Genomic DNA, 26,145 nt, shown 5'->3' on the forward strand with positions numbered 1-26,145 from the left:
ACAGAAAACACACTCTCCCTGGAGTCTCCGGAAGGAACCAGCCTTGCTGACACCTGGATTTCAGCCCAGTGAGACCCGTGTCAGAGTCCTGTCCCCAGAACTGTGAGAGAATAAAATGTCATTGTTTTAAGGTGATGAGTGTGTGGTGATTTGTCATAGCAGTGATGGGAAACAAGCAAGTCCCCATCCCCCATGCTCCCACTGGAGCGGGGTCCCCAGGAACAAGACCCAGAGCCCCATGCTGCCCATGTGAATCCAGCAAACCAGCCACTGAGGCTTCTGATCAAGTACTGGTTGAGAGCCATGGAGGGCTCCACAGAGGGACACAGCACAGCCACACCCACAGCAGACATCCCACAACAGGCCATACCCTGGAGGTCCACCTCCGTGGATAGCTGGCTTTGACAGGGTAACCCAAGTTCTGGCCCAGGGGCAGCCTTTGGGGCCCTGGGGCTCATGGGGGGCCTGTGGGATCCCGACAGGGCTAGGCGCGCCCGCCTGTCGCACCCCAGGCCCCGGAGGCCTCTGTCCTCCACCGACCCCAGCCGGAACGGCCGGCCTGCCCAGCTGCTCTGAGCAGACTCGGCCACAGAGAATGGGCCCAGCCCCAACACACACAGCCCCAGAGCTCTGGCCGGGAGCACCCTCCCACAGGGAGCAGCTTCCAGCCATCCAGGATGTCGTCTCTGTCGCTGAGACTGGTTGGAGTCACACCAGCACCAAACACTGTCCTTAAACTCAAATTTGTGCCAGTGTGTGCTGTGCCCTCCGCCACCACACTGCCCAGAGGGGCCAAGGGCCACCAGCTCAAAGCCCATGCCTGGATCCCCACTCTGAAAAGACAGCTCACCCACTCAGTTCTGTAGTCGGAACCCAGGAAAGGCCAAAAGGAGACCAGACACCCACTGGTCTCAGGCTGCCTTCAGGGCAGGGGCCTCTGGACTCTGACTCCCACCCCAGCCACTGTGACTCCCATCGGAGCTGGACTGCTGCCCTGGGCCGGGCTCTGCTCCACCGGCCTCTGTGCCCAAAGTGCCTGGTCAGATCCTCCTGCTGCCTGTGTCCCCGGCACGGACCGAGTCTTCCTGGGCCACCTGGAGCTCAGAATAACCCAGGTAGAGCTGATTACATCATTCGAACGTTGAGTGGGGTGGGGGGAGGTGGGGCATTCAAGCAGAAAGACTCGGCACCCCAGTGATGACCTATACCTGCTTCACAGGCAGATTAGTGGGCAAAGAGGACACTGATGAACTGGACACGCTGACCTACAACCCACATCTGTGTATGAGCATCGCACGTGTCTATTGTACGTTCCTGTGTGTGTGTATACATGTGTCTTTGCCATGTTCCCTGAGTGCGTGAGCATGGCAGTGTGTGTGCATGTGTGTGTGAGTGCATCTAGCTTTCAGGGATGCTCCCTAGGGCTTTGGGAGGCACAGGGGCTCAGTCCAGCCCCCGGATCCTCTAGGCTAGAGCTATCTGCCCTCTTTTGGACACTTGGTGCTGGCCCTGGGCTTGTGCTGGGGCTGAGCAGACCTTTCACTTCAGAAAACCCCCTGCCTGCTCTGTGGCTGTGGGTAGGTCATACCAGGCAGGGCCGTGGCATTGGCAGAAGCAGTAGTAAGACCCAGCACTCTTGTCTCCAGGACTGGATGGCATCGGCTGCGAAGATGAACAGCGCTGACCAGGAGACCGCCTGAGCTCACATACCCCAGGACCCAGGGTGGCCCCCTCCTAGCGCTCTGCAGTGACCCCAGCTGCCTTCCCAAATGTGTGGATTTCAGAACAGCTGTTCGGCTATCAAATTGCCTTGGGAAATGCAGACAGACACTGGCTGACAGTGCTGGGTTAATCCTCACCTTCCTGGGGACATGGATGGCCTCTGGGAGCCTTGAAGACCAAGTGTCCACCCGATTCAACTGGCTCCTGTTTCCCCAAGCACAGCCCCCACAGTGGCCTTGGGGTGCCTGGGTCCAGAGCTGCTCTGGGCCTCACCTCCTGCTGGACCTGGTCCCATCTGCCTGCAGGGTGCTCTTGGGTGTTAGTGGGCCCACAGGAGGTCCTCCAGGTGGTTTCAGGTGAGAGCCTTTCTTGCCGGCAAGACTGCAGATGCACTGGAATGAGAATCCCACCAGCATCACATATCCGCCATGGGAAGTCTCCTTTCAAAACAGACTTGAAGCTCAAAAAATTGATTTATTTTGAAGAAAAATAGGTTGCTAATGGCACAGGTAGCTGTGGGTCTATCAAGGCAAATAGGGCTGTAACCACCACCACCCTTGAGTGTTTAGCAAGAGAGATTAGGTTAATATGTGTCTCTTGGTTCCTACTGTACACCGAGCTGTATGCTGCTGGCTGAATGAATTCAAGTAGAGAAAAAATGCGTTGCAAGATGTGCGTTGTGATCCTATTGTGAGCATGGGCTGGGGAGATAGGACAGGCGCTTGGGCTCTCAGACCCAAGATGGGAGAAAGGGGCGTGGCTGGCCAGAGTGAGTTGGAATCATGCTTGTGGCCTCACCAACATCTGGCCCAGTCACAGCTTCCCCAGCCCACCCGCTCCTCCCACCAGCTTCTCTCTCCACCCCAAGAGCACACTGGCAGGTAAAGAGTCAGGACAGAGTCAGTACCTTCAGGAGCCTCCACACTCACACAGGACAGGACCAGCTGAGAATGTGACATGGAAACAGGCAGGTAGCCTGTGCTGGAGGAGGAGGTCAGAAGGACACAGCCACCAGCCAAGATGGATGATTGCTGGCACCCACGGCAGCTATAGGAAACTAATGAGAGTCAGGGCCCAGTAACAAGGGTCACAAACAAAGGACTTCATACAATAGAAACTTATTTTCTCATGTTCTGGAGACCAGAAGTTCTAAATCAAGGTGTCAGCAGGGTTTAATTCTTCCAGAGGCTCCAGGGAAGGAAATGTCACATCTGTGGACCTAAGAACACCTGCCTCATCTTTCTTCCTTTCTTCTTCTAAGAGGCAAGAGGTCTCCTGCCCACGGACAAGGCCACACGGTGGCCCAGCAGGTCACCCCAAGTGGAAGCCATCTTGCACAGTGGTGTCATGGGAACCAACCATGGTCCACATGCTTGCCCTCACACCTGTCTGGTGGGGTTCCTCTTACCTGTGCCCCGCCTGCCTGGTGGTATTGCTGTAGGACATCTGGTTTCAGTGTCACAGCTTAGGCATGTTTCCATGGCTGTCCCCGCTTATTGACAGGCACCGGTTTTAATATGGGGTTACTGTCATCTGGCCATCTAGCACCTCCAATATACAGTGGGAAGTCCTCCCAGGCTCCTCCGTGCCTGCCACTGCCCCTTTCTATTCTTTTTTACAGCCTCGCATCTGAGACACTTGGGAGGCTGGCGGGAAAGGACATGCTGGGCTGGGTACAGCCTGAAGCAGCTGCTGGCCAAAGAAGCACCGAATGGGCTGGAGCAGACAGGCTAGCCAGGGGCCCGAGAGTGAGCCCCACAGCCAGCCCAGGCCCCGACCTGTGCAGCTGACACCTTTCTCCCACACACAGAGTGTGCTTCCTAATAGGCCTGAGACTGGCCCAGTGGACATCATACTCCCTGGCCTGCCCCTTCAAGGGTGCCTGCTGCCTGCAGGCCGAGTCCTCATTGTCCCAGCCATGAGCACATGACCTACAAGATATTCTAGAATGACAGAGGTTCAGACAGAAGTAGCAGCTACCAGAGGCCTCCTGCCTCCCTCTGCCAGTATCCCACTAACATTTCTGTCTTGTTTCTGAAAAGCCCTTTCTGTGGGCATTCTCTGAACACCCACTGTGTGCAACCTGCCCAGGCCAGGCCTCTGCAGCCTGAACACCAGCTGAGCACTCCCTGCTCCAGAACTCTTCCTCTGTGTTGTACACTCGTGACCTGCCATCATCCCAGGGAGAGGCTGCCGTTTAAGGCCTCTTCCCTTTTTCACTGCTTTTATTAGAATCATAACCCAAACCACCTCTCAGAACACGGCTCTGAGTTTGCCCTTCCAGCCTGACCCCTCAGGACCACCCTTCCCCATAAGCGGTGCCCCAGCAGGCTGCCGCTTCCTTTGTCTGGCCAGCTCCAGCCTTAGCTCCCATCTTCAACCAGCTCATTCCCATCAGCACCTGGGGATTCCCTCCTGTGCCGCAAAGAACAGCACCATCCTTTTGGACCAGGCTATGTGCCTAGAAGTCGGCTTGTGTCTGGGAGCTCCCCCACCTCTGGACCTCAACTGCCTGAGCTATAAATGGGCGCTGTACTGGGTTGAATAGCATCTCCCCAAATTCACATCCATTGGAACCTCAGAATGGGACCTTATTTGGAAATAGCCTTCACAGATGTAATTAAGTCACAATAGATTATCCCAGATTAGGGTGAACCCTCATCTAATGATCCATGTTTTTATGATAAGAGGAGACACAGATGAGCACAGAGAGAAGACGACCATGTGACTACAGAGCCACAGACTGGAGTGATGGACCCTGACTGCAGGCTTCTGGCCTCCAAAACCTTCAGAGAATAAATTGCTGCTGCTTTCAGCTGCCCAGTTTCTTGGGAATGGTTGTAGCGATCCCAGAACACTGACACAGGCACCTCATTACTGCCCTGTCCCTGTGGAGATTGACAGTCCACCGGCTCCTCAGTCTTGCCCTAAAGGACCATCTGTAAGCATTATCGACGGCATCCTGACTTTCCCCCTGACTGGCCAGGGAGGCAGCAGGCAAGGGTAGGATACCACCTAGGACATCCCAGCCATGCACTGGGTGACAACGTCTGCAGGAACCAGGCTGAGGGTCTCTGCGAAGTCTGAAGGCCGGGTAGAAGAGGTTTTGGAGTCCTGCCTCATGAGCCCCAGAAGCTCTTCTCCCCAGAATCGTGGGGAAGGAGACAGTGAAGAGTTGCAGGAACTTGGGCCTTAGCTGGTCAGGTTCCCCATCAGAGCCTGAAAGGGTGAGAGGAGGACATGAAGCCTCAGTTAGGAGTGGGGACAGCTGGCTGCCCCCAGTTTTGAGTGTGGGCCAGGGGGTAGATCCTGGGCCAGCCTCTGGTTACCTGGCCTGGCAGAGCTGCCTGTAGCCTGGGGCACGTCCATCCTGTGAGGCGTCCATGCCCTCCTCCTTGTTCTGGACACCTCAAGAGCTATTTCAAGTGCATGATGAAGACTCAACCCATCTAGCCAAATGGGGCCATGGCCCCCACCCACTGAACCCTCCCTGCTGGGTGCCCTGGCCCTGCGTGCCTTGGTGACTCACACTCGACGTTTGGCCGCCAGCCGTCTCTGTGCAGGGTGGCCTCAGTGGTGAGGAGCATTCTGTGCCAGGTGCCCTACAAAGAGCAAGCAGACCAGGAGCCCACATCTAGGAATGCTCCTCCAGCCCCCTTGGCAGCTGCCCTGGCTTCCACATAAGCATCTTTGCACATCTGTTCCCCACTAGACACAAGGCACCACCTGGAAGGTCCCCTGGTGGCCTGAGGGTTAACATGGTGAATAGGCCACAAGGCCTCTCCTTTCAGGGACCCAAGCCAGCCTCTGCCCCTGGCACCAAGGCATGTCCCCACCCAGAAGAGGGAAGTCAGATGGCGCCAGTATTCTCATGCTCCCCGTGGGGTCCACATCAGCCTCCTTCCTCTCTTGCTCTCTGCCATCTTCCTCTGGGCCAGTGTCTCAAAGCCCCCCACTGAAAATTGAGCAAAGGACCCCGAGCAGCTTTGGAGAGCCCATTATCTGGAATGCTGGGTGACAGCTTTGTGTGGACAGCAGCTGGAGGCACCTACTCACTTCCCAAGCTGTCCACGCCCTGCCCAGGATGTGGTCACAGTGGGAGGGCTGGACACTGAGACTGGCCTGGGCTGGCCAATCCTGCCACCTAGGAGGTGACCAAAGGCCAGCCAAGGTCCTATGTCCGTTGGGGCTGGGGTGAGTTCAGTGGTTCCAATACTCCAGACCAAGGGGAGAAGGCAAGTCAGCCCAACCCACAGACCCCAAACACAAATATTGCCTCCTCGCTCCCCTTCCCCCACCACTTTCCAAAAATTCAAATCAGCACAAAATCAAGAAAATAAAATTATCACTGCATCTTTCAAACTGCAATTCCCTTCCTGGTTTACTGGAAAGTAAGTTTTACAAATGGCTTTCTGTAAAGAACTTGTTTTTGGTGAGTTTATATAGGCTACCTTTGTTACTATAAAATCTGGAAGGCTCCTTCTGCATGCTGGGCACTCCCTCTCGAACACTTCGGGGAGGTATTTCTGCATGAAATACAGCTCCCATAGGCAGGGCTCTGCTCTGAAGCAAAAATGAGCACAGTAAATTCTGAGGAAGAATTTGTTTAACCTCTCACCCCAAGGCAGTAAGTGTGGCTCTGAGCATCCTGGCACACTCTGATGTATTTTATAACACTTGGCAAGGCCACATTAGAGACTGGAGAAAATCCACCAATCAGAGCTGCTGCAGGGGTGGGCTCTCTTGTGGACCGGCTCCTGTCTCACAGAAAAAGTTCTCAAGTCAACCAGGTCTCTGCAGCAAACCCATTCATTCATTCATTCGTAGCCAGGCTGGACCGGACCCTAAGATATACTGCTCCTAGCCCCATCCCCCAGCTCATTTGTCCTAATGTGGTTGGGCAGGTGCAGGTGAGTGGGGAGCTTAGCAACATGCCCAGTTCTGTTGTCCCCAGAAATTTGGAGGAACAGCTTAACAAAAAGGAGGAATCAGAGAAGCTCCGCCACACTTTAAGCCATCCTACCCAGCATGGACTGCCTTAACAGAGAGTAAGTGAGCTTCCATCTCCACAGGTGAGCAAGAAGAAGCTGAGGAGCCACTGGGTTTAGGACGTCCCAGAGAGCAGGCTAGGCCAGGTGAACCTGGGACCTCTCCGGGAAGTCCCCATTTCCCCCCTTAGGGTCTCAGAGTCAGAATGGACCTGGGTCTGCAGCCTCTGGTCACAGCCTGCTTCCTCTTGCCAATGACAAGGATTTGGAAGGAAGAGGTGACTAGGCCCAAGAAGGCGGGAACTTAAACCTACATTTGTCCACATTGGAGAATGATCCCTCTCTAAGAGAAGTCCAGTCCTGGATTTTATAAGACTGACTTTTAACTTCCAACATAGAATTTGGGCTTGGATAACCATTCCCTAGAGAGGTTGTCCCGCCAGGGAGCTGTTGCAGGACCTGAGTCTGGGACCAGCAGCGAGCTCAGGGAACAGGTCCATCCTAGGACCAAGGAGATGGGGACAGTCTTCAGCATTCCTGGATGCCCACTAGAAATAGACATTTTATAAAACTGAGTCTCATTAAAATAAGCTAGGGAAATTCTCCCCCATTTGGTTTTGGCAAAGCAAAGGGATAGACCTACTATGTGGGTGGGGGTGAGGGGTGTGTCCACACAGGTATCACGGCACCCTTCTCAGCCCACAGCCCCCACCTCTGCCCAGGCCTAAGGGTTCCGTCTGCCCAGGCTTAGGGCCTCTTGCAGCAGCCCCACAGCACCCCGCATACTCCTCCCACCTTCCCTCTACATCAATATTGACCCAGCCCGGGAGTGGGGGCCCCACAGTGCTACTCACACGCGCCTGCCTCTCTCCCCAGACTCCTGAAATGTTTGCGGATGGTTGGGAACCACCCTGGGCTCCATTCAGGGCATCCGCATTTACAGTGGGAAAAATAACAGGTTTTTTCTTTTTTCCTCCATGAAATGTTCATTAGTGGCTTCTGGAGGGGAAAGAAGCCTTGGGATTCAAACCTCCCAGGAGTGTGAAGCTCACCGTTGTGCTTGCTATGGCCTAGGTAGGCGTGGAGCCAGAGGCAGAACACACCATGTGGCTTCTCTCACTGTGGCAGTTTGCCTGGGGCTTCGATGCCAAGATTTGGTTTAAGGGAGGGCCAGCTGGGAGGCCAGCCACCATGTGTGTCCACGTGGTGCTTCCTGTAAAGGGGGGTCTGCATAAGTAACGAGGAACCCCCTAGGCCTGTCCCCAGGGAGGGGCTGTTGAATAGATCTCAAGGGGCATGGAAGCTTCTGGAACCCCTCCCAGCATGTGGCCATGGGCTGCCTGACATCACATTGTACTTGACCTATAAATATTTTAGTGGCTTCTGTAGTGTCATAACAAAGCACTACACACCTGGTGGCTTAAACAACAGAAATATATATCCTCCTAGTCCTGGGGGCTAGAAGTCCAAGATCAAGCTGTCAGCAGTGCTGGTTCCTCCTGAGGCCTTGGCTAGTAGGTGGTTGTCACCTCCCTGAGTCTTCATGTAGCCTTCCCTGTGCACGTCTGTGTCCTAATGTGAAGACACCGGTTATGTTGGGTTAGGGCTCACCGTAACAACTTCATTTTGCCCTAATCACCTCTTTAAATCCCTCTCTCCAAATGCAGTCGCATTCTGAGGAACTTGGGGTTAGAACTTCAGCATAGGAATTTGGGGGTACATGCTTGACCATAAGAGCTTCTGTATCTGGCAATTGCCCAGGTGACAGTGAAAATGAGACCCACAACCCACGTGCTCAGGGTTTGGCCATTTGCAGACGCCTCCAGGTTCATTATCCCTGACCCCACAGGAGGGGCAACAACTATCTCCCCCATTTCCCAGGCCCAAAGGTAGGGAATGGAGATGGAGATGGTTCTATAACCACCGGGAAGCATGGAGGATCTAGGCCTGCGCGCAGACCTGAAGGGTGATGGAGAGAGGCTGGGAAATGATTCTTAACCCTTCCATCCCCAGGAATCCTGGTGCAGTACCTGGACCAGGTGCATCATCTCTTCTAGCCTCAGTTTCCCCATCTGTAAAATGAATACAACCAGAGTCCCCACCTGGAGGCCACATGTGTGATTTTCCTTTCCGTGGCAGCTATTCTTACCACCAGCAACTTCGTGGTCAGAAAATCACATCCAGGGAGCAAAGGTGTGCAAAGAGTATACATACAACCCTTTGCCAGCGGCACCACCCAGACAGGCCTGAGCGACTGATGCCTTAGAAACTTCTTCTCTCTCACCCCTGTCAAGGGCCACCCCTGCTGCTGTGTCAGTGGCCCCTGTGCCCACCCTGCTGCCGCCAGGGTCCTGTCCCTACACTTCCTGTGTCACGTTGGGGCCTGGCCTTGGAGGAGGCTGTCTGAGATGCCATGGCCTCTGGGAGTATCAGGGGACACTGCCCAGGGCTGGCACCATGGTGGGGGACCAAGTCTACCAGCCTTTAGAAAAATGACCAAGCCGGCCGGCACTAGTGCCTGTTAATGAGGCCTGACAGCAACAAATAATGAAAAGGGATATTATGCCAGTGGACTTGCCCCAGGAGGTATTTGCCTTGTACCGCATCCAGGTGCTACTGTCGGTGGGGAGTGTAGGGTGTGTGGGACTCTGGGCAACCAGTGGCCACTCCAGCCCCTTCTGGGACCACTTCTGGGCTCACAGCCCAGCCAGGCGGTATGAGGAGCCCCTCCCAGACTTAGGCCATGGGCAGAACTTTCCATAAAGCCTGAAAAATCTCTCTGTGGTCTGCCCTGTTCTCTGAGAGTGGTGCGTGACTGGGGAGGGGCGGGCAGGGGGAACTAGCTCCTGGGCTCCATGGGACTATGTTGACAAGTGCAGGCTGAGTGTACCTGTGGTGGTCACCAAGCATGCGTGCAGCACACGGGGCCTGAATGTGGGGACACAGGAAGGGTGCTGTGGATTCAGCATCAGTTAGCTGCTCATCAAAGGTGGAGTCCTTGGCTCTGGGCAAGGGCTCTAGGATGCTCACTAGGCTCAGTCCACACACCCAGGAGGCCATGTGCCCTCCTGCCACCTCTGCAGCATCTTTCTTTACATTGGTTCCTCCTGGGAAGGACTAGTGTATCCCAGCTCCTCGCCCCACACCCCCAGCCTGGCCCCACACTGCAACCCAGCCCTGACAAGGACTTTCACTCCTTTAAACTTAAACCTTTCCCCTGACCTGGGGAGCCTGTCCATTTCACTTTGGATGGACACCAGCCATCAGGCTCTCCAATCTGCCTCCAGCTTTCCTGGCCCATGGGGCATCGCTTTGGTCTTCCAGCCTTTTAGAGAAGGTCAGATTTTAAGTGACCACATACAAATGGTCTGGATGAGTCACCTTCAACCTGAGTCACCCAAGCGGCTATGGCTCTTTCTACTTTAATTCCTTTTCTTTATTGAGGTGAGAGTCACATAACATAAAGTTAACCATTTTAAAGTGTATGATTCTGTGGCATTCAGTTCATTCACAATGGAATCCGAACATCACTTCAATCCAGTTCTGAAATGTTTTCATCACCCCGAAAAAAAACTGTGTACCTAGCAGCAGTCACTCTCCATTCCCCACCCCCCACCCAGCCCCTGGTGACCTCTAATCTGCTTTCTGTCTCTGTGGGTTTGCCTATTCTAGACATTTCCTATCGATGGAATCATACCCTCTGTGGGCTTGTGTGACTGGCTTCTCTCACTGAGCATGACATTTTCAAAGTTCATCCATGTCCAAGCATGTGTCAGTGCTTCCCTTCTTTTCATGGCTCAGTAATAGTCCACTGTGTGGACAGACTACACTTGTCTACTCTTCAGCTTGACCCTTGTCACCCTGTTCTCCGAGGACCACAGAGTGAGCACTTCAGACCATCACGGTTGGTCCCAGCCGACATATCTGGCCACTGTACAGTCAGGTATCAATTTGCAGTGGTTTATCCTGGAGGCATCACTGGGAAGTCAGGGGACAGGGCTATCCAAGGATGGTTTGAATGTCACTAATTTTAAACTGCCCAGGTGTGGCTTATCAGGGGCCTGGGGGCCTATACCAGCTGCTTCCTCTGTATGGAGACTTTGATTCCCTGTTCATGGAGGTCACTCCATGTCTACTGTCTCCTGTGAGGGCAGCCCTGATCACTCCAAGAGCAGGCTCTGAGCCTGGCATAACGGGCTGCCTTTGTCCTCCAACCCGATCCCCAGGAGGTGAGGAGCAGCCTCCCAGACAAGCTGAGAGACATGCCCACCGCTGTGCTGGGATAGGCAGAGCCAGGGGGGCCATGCCCCCAGCCCGCCCAGTGCCTCCGAGCCTGGCCTCTGCTTTCCCTCCCACTCTCCCTTACCCGGCTTCCAACTGATTTTCCTGCTGGCATTTTGGGGAAAGCAAATCCCCCGGGGGCAAATGGCATCTGTCCAAATGAGCTTTCCGAGTCTGCTTTAAAACACTTCGGGAAGCTCCAGGAGAAAAAATATGGTTTTGATTTTCTGGAGCAAGCTTAGGCCCCCAGCTCGGCCCACACGGCTTGAGAGCCAGTCTCACCGATTCTCGCCCAGACACAGCATCAGGGAGAGTGTTGCTAAGGAGCCAGCCAGGCAGAGCTGCTGACAAGCGCCTAGGGCTCCTGTCTGAGGGTGCTGCTCCCTCTTGCCCTGGCCTCCCCTGGCCTCAGACAGAGTCAGACATCTGAGCTTAGACAGGCCACTTGTCAAGGTCACTAAGAAACTTGGGCAGGAGAAAGAGTTGATCCCATGGGGCTTCAGGAGAGAGCTCAGCCCCCCTGGCAGTCACAGCTGCCCTTTTCCAATCCCGGTGGCCAGGTCATTGGGGGATGTCAGGGGCCCCCTCCCATCTTGGATTGCCTGGCAAGATGAGCTCCCCTGAACAGCAAGGATTCTGAGGCAGCCGTGCATGTGGACAGTGAGTGATGCAGCCCTCCCGAGAACATGGGCCATTGCTTGTCTTGTCTACCTCTGTTGGTGTTCCCAAGCTCACAGGTAGCAGGGAGGTTCCAGTCACCCAGAGTCCTTGGCAAGCAGTCCCTCGGGGGCTCCTTCTGACTCTCTTAGACCAGGATCTCAAAAGTCCCAGGAGCACTTGCCAGCCTCCAGGGTCTGGGGTCATAGGGAAAAGGGCCTCCTGCTCCTGGAGGTCCCTAAAGGTCTGCACACCTCCCAGCCCGTCCCCCATTGGCTGGAGAACAGCTCAAGAGGCCTCACAGTCTCTGGTGCCTTGTAACCCTGGAGGCCTCAGTTCCCCATGGGCAGAATCAGGGAGGCCCCAACTGGTAGGGAATCTGAGAGATATCACATGGGGCCTTGGCAAGTGCCCTGTGCTCAGCCTAGGGGCCTGGGCTAGGGTACAATTGAGTGCCCCCGCCCCCAGATTCTGTCCCAAAGTTCCCATTCACCCTTCTGTTGCTTGAAGCCAGTTAGCCTATCACAGCTGCTGATGGGCAGATCCATGCCCCTGGCATGAGGTGCTAAACAATGACCATAGTGAGCCTGCTGTGGTCCTCTAGGGGTTCACAGTATGTGGACTGAGACGACTAGGACTCACATGGTCCCACCCATTGTGGGCATTGCCAATGGTAGCCTGGGTTTCAGGGAGTCCAGGAAGGCTTCTCAGAGGAGGTGGAATATGATCTGACAGTGAGAGGCTAGGGAGGCATGTTTGGGATTGAGGACTCCCCAGGACATGAGGCAGTGGACACCAAGAGAGATGTCCCTTTACAACAGCAACCTTCAGGAAAGTCTGATGGGGCCTGCTCTCCATCCTCCCCGTACTAGAGACAAACAGATGACCCATTCCAGCCCCATCTGGTCTCATGGGAAATAGCAAGTGCTGTACCGGCTTGCTCCGGCCCAGGCCAGCTGGTGTCATCCTTCTTTCCTTTTGTCTTTCTTCTCAGTCTTGGGCGCAGAGAGCTGAGTGCTGCCCTGACCATCTTGGGTCCCCCACCCCCCACCTTGTTAGTATTCTCCCTCCCCACCATCTCCTCTACCTACTCTCCCATAGGCACCAGCTCCTCCCAGGGGTGCCTCCTTTGAGAACCAGCCATTTGCACACACAGTGCCCTTCTGCTCACAGGCTCAGTCCAGCTCAACGCCCACCCAAAAACCAGTACCCATATCTGGTAGCACGTTGTTTCCAACTGCTGCAAGAAGCCCCAAACGTCCCCCAGGGTGAACCCCCGAATCCCTCAGAGCTCCAGAGTTCAGAGCCTACTGTGTGTGCCTCTAAAGGGCAGAACTTCTGGGGTGCTAGCAGGGCCATTGCGTGCACATGTCCACCATTTCATGACGTCTTCTCCAGGAGTCACCCCAGCCTCAGAACATGGCCCAACACTCATCACTCTGCCTTCTCCATCCCATGGCTGCATGCAGTATCTGCCATTTTAATCCTGGTAATCAGGCTCCTTGAAGCCCAAACCTCATTTGAAAGGAGAAACCTGATCACACCCTGGAAAAGCTGCCATCTCCTTCTGGGTTGGTTCCCTAGCTCCTCTGAAGGCCCCAGGCAGACAGCCCCCAGGTACCCATTTCCCAGATTGGCAAGCTGAGTCTAAGCCTCGCCTGATGTGCCAGGCAGGGGTGGATGACCAGCAGGAACCATGGAAGTTGCCTCTAGCTGGGGGCCCTCCATCCTCCTGACACTGCATCAGGGGGCCAAGCTTGGGTGGCTGCATAGTGCATTTTGCAGACTTGAGCTTCAGGGACTCAGAATAAAGGAGGACTATTCTTGAGGACTCTCTGGGGGCTTCATGCAAATGAGCCTCCGCTGGGACTATTCTGCAAAAGGGAGCAGACATACCCGTACTCTGGATCTGCCACCCTGCCACCCACGAACCCTGTGGAATTAGCTCACAAAAGGGAGGAACAAGTGATGGGCAACCTCTAGAAGAGAGTCAGCCACCCATCTCAAACTGGGGTGTGCTGAATGGGAGGCAGGAGCCAGACCCCATTGCAAATTGAGATGTGATTTATCTCCTCTCCAAAGACACCAAGCTGGCTGCATCCCTGATCTGCAAGAAAATTACTTTCCTGCCAGATGAGAGCAGGATGCCCACCTTCCAGCAGCCCCAGCTTGTCTTCCTCCAGCGACAGCGTTCAACAATGTCTGCTAACTCCCGACACTGCTTGCATTCTTGAAACGATGAGAACCCTATTTCCCCCGGCTGGCTGGGCCTGTGACATCCACTTGCCTGCAGTGGGGCTGGGGATGCTGCCCATGGAAGGAAATACTCCAGCCAGCACTTCCTGCTCAGGTGGCCTGGAATCCCTACAACTCCCACAGGGCTGGCCGTCATGGTGGCAGGTCTCATGCCAGGCTTGGCGTCCAAATCCTGAGCTAAGCACCTGCCCACATGCATCTGCGACCCTGACACCATTCCTGGGGAGATGGGCATGTTCTCCCCATTCCACAGATGGACCACTGAGACAGAGAGGCCAGTAACTTGTCCATATCCATGCACCCCAGGGGGCCCAAGTTCCCAGACACTAGGCACCACGTCTCAGAGTGGACTTTTCCCCTGACATGACACCCCTCTCCCTATCTGGGAAAAAGTGGAAACCTCAGGTTTCCAGAGCCAGGGTCACTCAGACCCTTTATCCACCTATGTCCCCTGCTCCCCATTTAGTGAACAAGCTCCTCAGAGGACATGAGTGACCCCAGGACGTGAGGGAGAAGGGAGAGGAGGTCCCAATCTTCAGGAGTAATACCCAGCATGTCCAGGCCGGCTTTAGTCTCACACATGTTTTTGAGAGGGAACACACACACACACACACACACACACACACACACACTCACACACATGCTCACACAGCTATCAGATGGCAAGTTGAAAAAGCACTGACAGGACTTCCCCATGGTGTCTGGATGCCCTGCCACCTGACAGGACCATTGTTATTTGGAAACAGGTGTGGTCTCTTTTCCATGCATCCCTGACTTCAGGTGGAGCCTCCTCCTTGCCGGGGGGTTGGGGGCACACAGAACTTGCCCTCTGTCTGTATGAGGGGCCATCCTCTACACAGAGCAGCCCAGTCCCCGTGAGGGGCTCAGGGGCTCAGGAGCAATGCTTGGGACACGGCCTTGCCACTCACTAGGTTCATGTCCTGGAACAGGCTCTGCAAGGCGTCCCAGTGGCAGTGTCACCTGTCCCTCAACATCCAACCCGGAAAGAGTCGATGATTGACTGGTTGACACGCCCAGGGCAGGGGAGACTCCTCTGCCAACCTGCCTTGGGTTTGACAATACCCCCCCCCCATTCCTGAGACAACACCCACAGAAGAAAATGGACATGTCTCAAAGCTGCGGGAAACCAGGGAGCCAGGGGCTCCAGGCAGTTTTCAAATCCAGCCCCCAGAGGGCTGCGTGGTCATAGGGATGGGGCAGGCTGAGCCTCCCACTGTCCAGAAGCTGTGGGTAGGGGGCCCCACTATGTACGCCCAATTCACGGGCTCTCTGATCTTGCTCTCCCCAGAGGAGTTCGATTCCTCTGAGTGGGAGAAACGGATCTGTGGGTGGCACTTTTTCCTGGTGAAATCTAAATAACCATGACAGCAGAAGCTGAGGAGGGTAGGGCCAGGCTCTGCGGAGTTCCTTCTAAGTCTTCAAAGCTCCTCTCCACTTCTCTTCCCTCCCGTCTCTGCCTCTCTCCTCCCCTACTGTCCCCCTTTCTTTCTTTTTTTCTCCCCTCGTCTCCTATCCCTTCTTTCCTCTCTTCTCAATCTCTCTCCTAATCTCTCTCCACCTTCTCTTCCACTCCTCCCCTCCCCTTCCCCATCTTCTGCTTCTCACAGTGTGGGGGGCACTCCTGCTGCTGGCCTCTGTCCCATGAGCTGGAAACTGGAGTCCAGGGGTCGGAACCCTTACCCAAAGTCCCTCTGCATCTAAATATTTACTGCCATTGTCTGCACACAAAAATTAATACCCCGGTTTTGCTGGGCTAGTCCACTGCCCGCTTTGCCTTTGGAAAGCGAGGCTGGCGCTGCTCCGCTCTGGCTGGCCACAGTGTCAGTGCCCACAATGCCTGCACAGAGGCCGCTGGTTGCGCATACAAAGCACCAGCCAGCCATTATCATTCTGGAGCTGAAATCCACCCCAGCGTGCATCTCATCGGTCATTCAGCAGCCCTTAATGACTTGTCAGTTCCTTGCCCTGCCATTTTCTGTCTAATTAATTCTTTTATTGTGCACCGGATAAAGAAAGACAAAGGCCTCCCGGCAATAATGATTCATTAAAATGCAGCGCCTTCCCTAGAATTGTTGGCCTGGTACCAGCCTGGCTGCTCTGCCCTGCCAGGCCTCGCACCCCTTAACCCTTTGCAGGGTCCCGGCTTGGGGTGCCAATCCACCTCAGCCTCTGGGGAGCGGATGAGTGGGGATCCTACAGCTGCTGGTGTTCAGGGAAAACCCTGACCTGAACTGGTTAGGGAGCCTCATGGAAAGGCCTCATGAAATGTCTCCCATGGCAGCCGCAGCAGGAGGAGCCCAGGTTGTGGCCCCAGCCCTCTGGAGAAGATAGGGGCTAGAGAGAGCTGGGAGGTACAAAGAGGGCTTCTGCCACGCACACATAGGACCCCGCAGGGAACAGCCTAGCCTGGGCAGGGGAGGCTACCTGACCCCATGCACCAGCCATTCCAGGGCCAGGCTGAGAGGGGACAAGCTGTGAGGCTGGGAGAGAAAGGGGAGAGGAGTGAAATCCCTAGGAGTCCAGGGACAAGTCTGCCAGCAGGATGGAGCAGGAAGGTGCCTGTCACGTGTGTCTATGTGTTGGCCTCAGCCATGCCTGGTTAATCCTCAGGGAAACTGAGGTACAGAGAGGTATAGTGACAAATGGCAGAGTTTCTGACCACTGGCTCAATCAGCCTTCCAGTGGGGAGGCCTGGAGGCCATCTCAGTGCAGTAGGAGGATCCAGTCCCAGAGGCAGAGATGGGAGATGTGGCGTGGAGGCCCCCAGCCTTTATTCAAATGTACATTCTCTGTCTGTTTCACTTTTACTTAATTTTCTTACTAGCAAACCCACCCTCTTTTGCAAATGAGCAAAAAGAAGCATCATGTGATTGGAAGTAGTAATGAATAATACTACCAATAGTCACTCTCAGGCATCAGTGCAAAGTGCTCTGTCACAGCAGGTCCTAATCTCATTGATCCCCCCCCCCCGACACCGGGGTGGGGGACATTTCCATCTTACAGGTGGGAAAACCAAGCTCCCAGAGGAAAGCCAGGTTCCCCAAAGACAGTTGGATGAAACAAAAGTCACTACACCCCTCAGCGCCAGGCCCATGCCCTCTCCGCTCCAGGATGGTCCTCATGTGAAGGTGGGGCCCAAGCCCCAGGGCATTTCCCCTTTTTGCCCCTTTCCTCCCCAACATTCCTCCTTTGAAGGCTTCTGTAGCCCCTAGTGAGTCCAAGGGCCCCCATCGCCCCATTCTGGGAAGATACCATCTGCGGACCTGCTCCCTCCAGGATACAGGAGACCTCAAAAGTGAGCAAGCTTCTGCCAGGGTGAGACAGGAAGCAGGAGGCATTAAGACACAAAGCCTCCAAAATGCAGGCAGGGAAATGATGTTCCTCCCTTTCCCTGACAACTGGAAATGTAGGGGTTCCAGGAGCAACAGGGACCAGGTGGGTCCCTGCGGCTCCCAAGCACATCCGGGTCAGGAGCTACAGGGGGTCAGGAGGTGTAACCCCCTCACCTGATTGTCCAGCTCTGCCGTCATGGCCTCAGGATGGGTGAGGGCTATGAAGTAGGCTACAGGTAGCAGGGTCCTGGGTCTGGGGCTGTGTCTAGGGGCATCCTGCATCTACAGTCCCTTGGAATGACTCGGCCCAAGTACCTGGTGGGGACAGCCGCATCTCCTTGTCTTGGGATCTATGAGGTCCTCCAGTGGGAGTGGGGGATTTGGCAAAGCTGATTCCATGGCCCTGAGACTGGGTCCCGGTTGACAAAGGTTTTCTGTGAAGCCTGGTGGAATGAGTCCAAGGAGGTTGTTCACACAGGTCACGGGGGCTTGTCTAGTGTCTGGTGGCTGTCTTGTCACTACTGGGAAACACATTTCCCAGCCCTGATGGTCAGCAGCCCCTGTAGATCTGGTCAGCCAGAGACAGGGTCCACAAAGATCCCCTAGGCCAGACCCTGGGGAGGAAACATTGGGGTCCAGACACCAGGCCAGGACCCAAGTCTGTGACACCCATCCTGGGCTCCTAAATGTGGCCTGAAGTCGAAGGAGGTTGTGTGTGTACCATATCTGACCCCTGGGTCAGGCCTGGTGAGTGGGGGCCAAGGGCCTCTCCCAGGCAGCTGCTTGGAGGCCACAGGCCCTCCCCCAAGCTGACAGACACACTGGCCATGAATTCACATCTAAACAGAAAATCCAGTCCTGAAAGTCGATATCGGCCCAGGAAGAGCTATTGTGCCCGGGACCAGAAGGGGCTTTTCTAGTCTGTCAGAGCAGGGCTGTATCATAAACGCCGTTTCCCCTTTCTCATTGAACAGGGCATTCTCTTCAGCTGAGACCAGAGGCAACGTGGTATTTTCTGGATGAGGAAATAAAAAATGAGGAACTTTCCTGCTAACCCATCCCAAGGATAGGCTGCTCTCGGTGATAGCAGGGCTCTGCACGAGCTTGGACAAACACCACCTTGGACTTTGGGCAAGGCAAGGCCAAGACTGGCTTTGTGCATAATGTCATCAGCCAGGAGCTCCTGAAACACCCCCCCAACTTTTCTTTTAGCAGTCCTGACCCCCAGGGTGTCCACCTGCACTACCTCCTCAGAGCATCACTGTGGAAGATGGAGACCCCACAACTCCAGGGCCCTTCAGTGCCTAAGAATGTTTAGAGGGGCCTCCAGAGAGAGGAGGGAGGCCTGGAACGGGCAGGGAAAAGGTGCAGGGCATATCGTCTTCATGCCCTCTGCCCAGGGAGAAATATGGTCTCCCCACGATAGTGATAACTGTCCTTCCTCTCCCTGAAGCTTAATGAGCTCAGAGGTAGGAAACCCATTAGGATCTAGTGCCATGAAGCTTCTTTTACAGTAGGGTAGGTTGGTGGGGAGGAGGGCCAGGCCCCTGGGAGTTAATACGCAGGAGCCCCGCCAAGTCCAAACAAAACTGCAAAATGTCCAGCCCTTGGGAGCCTGGCAAGGCCTGAGCAAACTGGGACCAGCCAAGAGGCTGCCTTGTTCACCCTATCAGTGAACTGGATGCCAGGATTCCAGAGTTTGGGGTATCAATAGAAGAGTTCTGAGGGCCATATGGACCTGGACAGCCCTTGGCTGGACACAGGATGGGCTGGGCCAGGTCCATGCAGGCAGAGGGCTGTGAAAGTCAAGGGAGTCTATGAGCTTGGCTTTCTGTAGCCCCCACTCATACCCCACCTTGCCCCAGAGGTTTGGCACACCCTGGACTGCACCAACCCTCATAAATCCAACCAGCTCTTCCCAAACACTACTCTTAGCAGTCCGCAGACATGACTCCCCAGCATGGGGCAAGGATGTGTCCTGGACTGCAGCCACACAGGCGTCTAGGAAGGCAAGGGGATGGGGCAAATGTGCCCCTACCTGGGCCACCCAATTAAAATTGCAGAGGCAGCTGCCTCATGTATCTGGGTTCTCATGAGAAGCATAAACTCCCTCTCTTATCCCCAGACCTGAGAGGCCCCTGAACCAGCCACGTGTGCCAGGGAGGCCCAGCCAGGGGGTGAGGCTGTCCCTTGCTTGCTGTCACTCCCACAACCATTTCTCCCTAGAAACACTTTCTGCCAACCAGACAACCCTGCTCAGCTCCTGCAGGGCGGCTTTTATCCCGCTCCTAGCCTGGCCCTGAGCCAGCGCCCGAAAAATGCCGTCAGCCACCCAGAAACCCGCTCTGGGATTTGCCTGGGAGGAAACCACAGCCTCCGAGTCTGGCCCATCTGGACCTGTTTTGCGTACTGAGGAGGCCCCCCAGGAAGGAAGATCCATTGCTGGCTTCCTGGAGGTTTTTGAGATCTGTCATGTTCAAATTCAGATACAGTGCCCAAGAGGGAGGGTGGTCTGGCCACCCCCCACCCCTAGGATGGAGTTGGGTCTCCACCTTCAGTGGGGGTCTCAGTGGGCCTGGGGGGTTCTGATTGCCCATGTTCTCTGGGGCTCGAAGAGTTGCACTCCTGCCTTGGCCAAACCCCTTCGAAGTGGGACCCCGGGCCTTGGAGCCCTACAAACCCCAGACTTAGGGAAAGCAACAAACACAATGCAGCCCCCATAGGTAGAAAGCATTCTTTTTTTTTAATTTTATCAAATCGATCTATACAAAAGTTAGCATTGCTTGGTCAGAAAGTAGTGAAACACAGCAGGTAAGTGGGAGCAAAGGTCCAAACTCAACACAGAAAAATAGACTGCATAAAAATGAGTTTGTTGAAGTTCCCAGCCCCCCACCCCCAGAAAGATATGCAAAAAAGGCTTTTCTAGAAAAAAGTAGGTAAAGTAGAAAAAGTAAAAAGAAGCAACTTCTCCAATGTATTTAAATTTACAAAGTTTAAAGGCACAAGTTTCCGTGAAATTGGCAGTTATCATATAGCTCAGCATACAGCGAAAGCAGTACAGGTAAGTCAGATATTATTTGTCTAAAACGAAGAATCTAAAAACACTTAGTGAAGGTTTTAGTTTCACAGCTTGGAGGTGGCGACTGGTTCCTAAGAGCCAAGATTAATGTGTTTCTGAAGCCACCACATCCCAGGAAATTCCCATCTCTACTACTTAGCACAGCTGTGGGCAGGGATGAACTTCAATGATGTCTCTGCTTCTAAACCTCAAGTTACTACCTGATGCCAGGAGCACCCCAACCTGAAAAAAGACGCTCCAAGGCAAATTCCTTCTCCCTCATAGTCCAGCTGCCTCCTGGAAGCCTAGAGTTCAGCCCTTCCCTGATACCTCCCAGCAGCCGGGCTCCAAAATGTCCAGATCAAGGGGCCCAACCCCACCTGCCTCCCGGCCCAAGTCTCCAACTCCTAGGCGTCCATTTTATCTTAAATTCTACTCTCTGCACAAATTACTTCATTAATTAAAGATAAAATAATACAGAACATAAATACACTTTAACAGCTTTCAAAACAAATCAAATACATGTAAGCTTCAAAAATAAAAATTAAAAAAATAGAAGAGAGAAGTGTTAATCACTACAAGGAACACACCTCAGAGCTAACAAGCTGGTCCCAAGAGATGCTCCTGCAGACCCATCCCCGCCCGCCAAGGTGCTCCTGTGGATGCATCCCTGCCAAACGGCTCCTACAAACGCATGCCCACCATGGCTGTGGATGTGCCCCCTTGCTGCAGGAATGTCACCACTGGTTCTGGGAGTTTTTGGTGCTGAGGCAGGCTGGGACCTCAGAACTCAGGTGTCCTGGAGACATTGTGCCCCTTCTCTCCTTTTGTCCTTTGTATTGTGGCTCCATTTTGCATCCACTGTGCTGCAAAACCAAGGTGCCGGTGTCTGTGCAGAAAAGGGACCCAATGGCCATCCTTTGTTTTGAAGTTGCCAGTCACCACAAAGAGAGAGAGGAGGAGGAAAAGAAGGCTTTGTCCACTGATGGAAGTTTGGGGATCTGGAAGCAAAGGGGATTGGTTGGTTTCCTGCACACATCAGCAGGCACTTGATGGAGCCAGCACACACTGCTGCCTCTTCTCACCTTGCTGGCCAACAGCTCCAGGGAGACCTCAGAGGCTGTCTTTGCCGATAAAGGTTTTCCTCTGCCCTTGCCAGCCCCCTCCACTCGACCACGGCACCCTCAGGGTCTGGTCAGGGTGGTATACACGGGCTGGTCCCAGTTACTGGAGGGGCTGTGGGCAGGCGGCACAGAGAGGCTGCTGAGCAGGGGCGAAGTATAGGGCCGGCGGGAAGAGTGGAAGTAGGGATACTGGTAGAGGCTAGATGGGTAGCCAGTGTAAGGGCTGTAGTAGTTGGGGGCCTGCAGGTCGGTGTAGTCACACTGTGAGCTGGTGAAGGAGCTGGCAGCTGCAGCAGAGGAGGCTGTGGTGACATTGGCTTGGGCGCTGTAGGAGCCGTAGTCAGCACGGCCTGGAGAGCTGTGTGACTGGTCGCCATAGTGGCCAGGGCTCAGCTGCTCGGTCTTGATGTGCGGCCGAGGGGGACCTGCTTCAGTGGGTGACGCAGAGGCTGAGGGGGCTCCCTTGTGTGCCCACACGGGGGATGCCCCAATGCCCACTGACGCAGAGTGTGAGTAGGAGGCACCCCCATAGGAGCCAGAGGTGGAAGGCTGGCCCGGCTCTGTGGGCACGGCCGAGTGGCCATTGAGGGGCAGGTACTGGTCAAACTCGTGGACATCGAAGGTGTCCATGTTGCCGATAACCTCACTGCTCAGCTCTGATATGTCCACATTGCTGAAGTCGATGTTCTGGCGCCCGCTGTCCACCAGGCGGCGGCCTTCCAGCTTTAGCTCTTGCTTGCCCCCTTGGTGCAGGTCCGTCTTGGGGGTGGTGGGTGGGGTGGGTGGCCCATGGGTTTGCCCTAGGGTCAGAGCACATTTCAGGAATAAATGCCCTTTCTGTGGGGGTTGGGGGTGGGGCTGGCAGTGCCGGCAGGCTGGCGACATGCACACAGGAGGAAAACCAGCCGGCTAACAGCCACAGGTAGGAATCAACAGCTTTTTGTTCTTGTACATTTCCCAGAAATTCCAGCAAAGCCAGACCCAGACCTCACTCCTTGGCTGAGAAAATTCCGTTAAGCACTGTTCTATGTGAAGACCCAGGGCCAAGGAGGCCCCAGTGTGAAAACCACAGTGGAGAAAGAACAGATAACCATGTTTAGGAAGCGCTCAAGGAGCACCCAGCCCTATGCCCATGACAGCAACACAATCCACACAAAGCCTGTTTGATGGCTTTAGCCAGCTTAACCGAGACTTCTTGGGGGCCAGGACTGCACCCCAGTCAGTCAGATCCTGAAGCTGGGCTACTGGCCACCATGTCAACAGCAGGAGTGAGTCCTGGGTCAGAACCAACGAAAAATCCTGGGAGGCAGAGATACCTTTGGGTAGGACAGAAAACCTCACGTCACAGGGCGCCAACCAAGCAAAGCTGTGAGACCCTCAGGCTCAGAAGGGCTAAACAGGGTATTCTCCCCACCCAGAGTGTGCATCAGAAGCGGCTGCCACTCGGGGCTTTGAGAGCTTTGGGGGGATACCTAGGGAAGGTTTGGTCCTCTCGTGGGTGCCTGACCTGAGAGTGAGCCCCCATTCCCTCCCCCACTCTTCATCTCTGCCATGACCAGAACCCCAACTTCTCCCAATGGGGATTCTCAGACATTGGGGGCCCCAGAAGCCAACCTGTGTGGTCACCATGGTGATGTGCATCAACAAGGCCCGCGTCAGTCTTGTACATGGCACCACTGGGGTGGTGGCCCAGCTCGGCACCCGAGTCCGAGTCGCTCTGGCCTGTCTTCACACTCTTCCTCCGGCGTGGCTGGTACTTGTAATCTGGGTGGTCCTTCTTGTGCTGAACCCGCAGCCGCTCTGCCTCCTCCACGAAGGGGCGCTTCTCACTCTCACTCAGCAAGCTGCCGAGCCAAGGGCACAATCAGGATGGTAAGGGTGTCCGGGCCAGCACCAGTGTCCATGCTGCTCAGGAGCTGGACCATGCCCCAGGTGAGGTCCAAGAAGGGGACCAGGATGACCTTGACCAGAAAAGCCTGAGTGCACCTGCACCTCAGTGGGGAGTGCTCCCCCTCTCTGAGAGATGGTGCCCAGTTGGTGAGGTCTGGGTGCTTGTTAGAGTCAAAAAAGGAGCAGTAACAAGACCCATATCTCTGTCTCCTTTTTCCTCCTCTGACTCCCCCAGCCCAGCCTGTGTTTGCCGCCTTTGTGGCCTTTCTAAGGCAGGCAGAGGAGGAGAGCAGGACCCAGCCAAGAATACACTATAGTCAAAGTGAGCTTGCTGGGAACCAATGTGGGACTCCTCGGACTGCTGGGTCTTCCCAAACCTCCAGAAACACTGGCAAAATCCAGTGGTTCTCAATGAGACTCAGAACACACACTGGTCCCTCAGACTCTTCCAAAAGTTTGCTTCTAAGTGCCTGTGGGACAGGGCATTGGGGCACAGAGGCATAGGTCCACGGTGTCCCAGACGGACAGAAGTAGTAGCACAGAAGATGAACATGCAAGCTTCGAGAGCCCACTCATGAGGTAAGAATCAGGAAACAGTGTACCAGTGCCCTGAACCCAGAGCTGTCCATTTTAAACCCAAGTAGAGAGCGTTTGGTGGGGTAAGCGGCAACTTTTTCATTGCTGCTGTCCAACTTTTGGCAGAAAACCACCAGCTTCACTACGTCAAAGTGTGCAGCTGCGTGGGGAAGGTGCCAATGGAGCAGACCCTCCCTCTGCCCTTTCCAAGGAGCACCACCTCCAGACAGCAGCATGCTGCCTACTGCTGTGTCCTGCTCCCAGACAAGAGACAACCTTTCCTGGGGGATAACTAGGCTTCCAGGCTCTGAGGCCACTTACAGCTGGGGCCCTCAACTCTGCATGCCAGCCACCACCTTCGGCGGGGCTCTTCCTATTCCAGGTCCCAGGAATGTGGTAAGGGTGGCACACTCCTCCTGCTGCCCTCTGTGGGTCCACACCCGGAGGGCCCGCGCCTGGTCCCTGCTGGCCAAAGGGTGTTTTTCCACTAGGGCTCACCCTGGGAACAGTCATTGGGAGCAGGGCCGAGACCAGGCATAGCGCCACCGCCCCGACCCCCAACCACCCCAGTACTCACGCGCAGCTCCCGCCCCCCAGACTGGGGACACTCACCGCCACAGCTTGCCCAGCGTCTTGCTGAGCTCGGCGTTGTGCAGGTGTGGGTACTGGTCGGCCAGCTTACGGCGTGCCGCCTGTGCCCACACCATGAAGGCATTCATGGGCCGCTTCACGTGCGGCTTGGCCTTGAGCGCGCCGCCGCCGCCGCCGCGCACCGGCATGGGCACCAGGCTCCAGTCGTAGCCCTTGAGCACCTGCGACACGGCGTCGCGAATGCAGGCTGGAAAGCGTTCGTCTGCCGCCTCGGCTGAGTCGCTCGGGCCATTGCCCCCCGTGCCCGCCGCGCGGCCCAGGCCCTCGGAACCCGAAGGCGACGGCGGCGAGTCCGAGTCCGAGTCCTCCACGTGCGACATGGAGCTGGCTGTGCCAGACGGGCTGCAAGGCGGCTGGGTACGGGTCTCCGTCATATCCAGCATCTGGGCCGCACGCGGAGGGGCGAGCACCGGAGATGCGTACCGGGTCGGATGCCTGGCCGCGATGTGGCCGCTCTGGGACCCGAGGCCACCGTGCTGTGGCCCGACCTTCGTCGTCGTTGTCGCCGCCGCCGCCACCCCCACTCTCCCTGCTGTCGCTTCTGCCGCCGAACCACCGTCCCGCGGAGGGACCCGCAACAAGTTTCTTTAAGCTGCGATAGCGAGGCTCCGCCCTCCTCCCTGTTCCCCATTGGCCAGCCCGCGCAGCCGGCTGCCCCCGGGGGCGGAGTTTTGCCGCCCCCGCCCTTCCCCCCCACCTTAAAGAAAGCGCTGGGATTCCCGCTGCGACCCCGGGCGCCCCGCCCGGCGCTGCACCACGTGGGGTCTGGTGCGCCCTGCAGCCGAGGACCGGAGCCCTAGCGGTGCGCCAGCTAGCCGAATCGCCCCCCAAGGCCGCGGGCCTCCCTTCCAGGAGGGGCCAGAAGGAAAAGGGGGTCTGAAATGGGGACAGTGGCTCTCCTCCCTGCTTCTTCAGCAGGCGAGTGGCGGCCCCTGTGCATCCGGCCCCCGTCCAGTCACCCAGCCTTGGGCAGCCAGCTCCGCAAGTAGGCAGATCCTCAAGAGCCTCCCCCACCAGCCTGTCTAGAGCCTTGACGTCTCGCCTGCAACCCAGAGGCGCCGGGGTCAACTACTGCCAGCCTTCAGCCCAGGGGAGGGTGGACTCGGCCTACTGGCCTCAAAGCCGGAGCTCACCACCCACACGGCAGGCGAGACTTGCTAGAGAGCCTCCAGCGCGTCTCGAGCCTGCGCGCTGCGCAAGTTCAAGTAACGCAAACCTAGGAGTCACGGCTCGGAGCGGGGTGATCCCTGGTGCCTTGTCCCATCCGGGGACGAGCTTGGAAAGTGGCGGAGGCGCGGTCCTAGAAGCCAGGGCAGTCGTCGGGGGCGGGAGCGCTGGGGGAGACTTGGGCTGACCCTAGCCGTTGAGTCCCTGGGGCCGCCCGGCGGATGGCGTGGCCGGACGCGGGGGCCCAGGGCCTTCCGGGCGTGACCCCGGAGGTGGGGACCGGGATGCAGTTCTGCGGGGCGGTCCTGGGTGGTCCGGTGGAGGTGGAGGCCGCTCGGGGCTCCTGGAGTGGAGGAGGTGGGCGAGCCCTCGAAGGAGAGAAGGTGGGCGGGGTGTGCCGTTTTCGGGAGGTGGGGCGGTGG

The 26,145-nt window shown here is 55.9% G+C and overlaps 1 protein-coding gene across 1 annotated transcript; it reads right to left on the reverse strand.

The window, feature by feature from the left end:
* Positions 1 to 19,977: 19,977 nt before the first annotated feature.
* Positions 19,978 to 25,050, reverse strand: SOX8 (SRY-box transcription factor 8). Its single transcript, XM_090279185.1, has 3 exons — positions 24,518 to 25,050; positions 23,054 to 23,283; positions 19,978 to 22,239 (listed from the first exon to the last, which is right to left on the reverse strand). The coding sequence occupies exons 1-3, from the start codon at positions 24,937 to 24,939 to the stop codon at positions 21,500 to 21,502; spliced, it is 1,392 nt and encodes a 463-aa protein (XP_090135311.1). The 5' UTR covers positions 24,940 to 25,050; the 3' UTR covers positions 19,978 to 21,499.
* Positions 25,051 to 26,145: the final 1,095 nt, after the last annotated feature.

This window comes from Furipterus horrens, unplaced genomic scaffold (assembly GCF_987537825.1).
Source record: "Furipterus horrens unplaced genomic scaffold, mFurHor1.1.pri manual_scaffold_5, whole genome shotgun sequence".
Taxonomy (NCBI): domain Eukaryota; kingdom Metazoa; phylum Chordata; class Mammalia; order Chiroptera; family Furipteridae; genus Furipterus; species Furipterus horrens.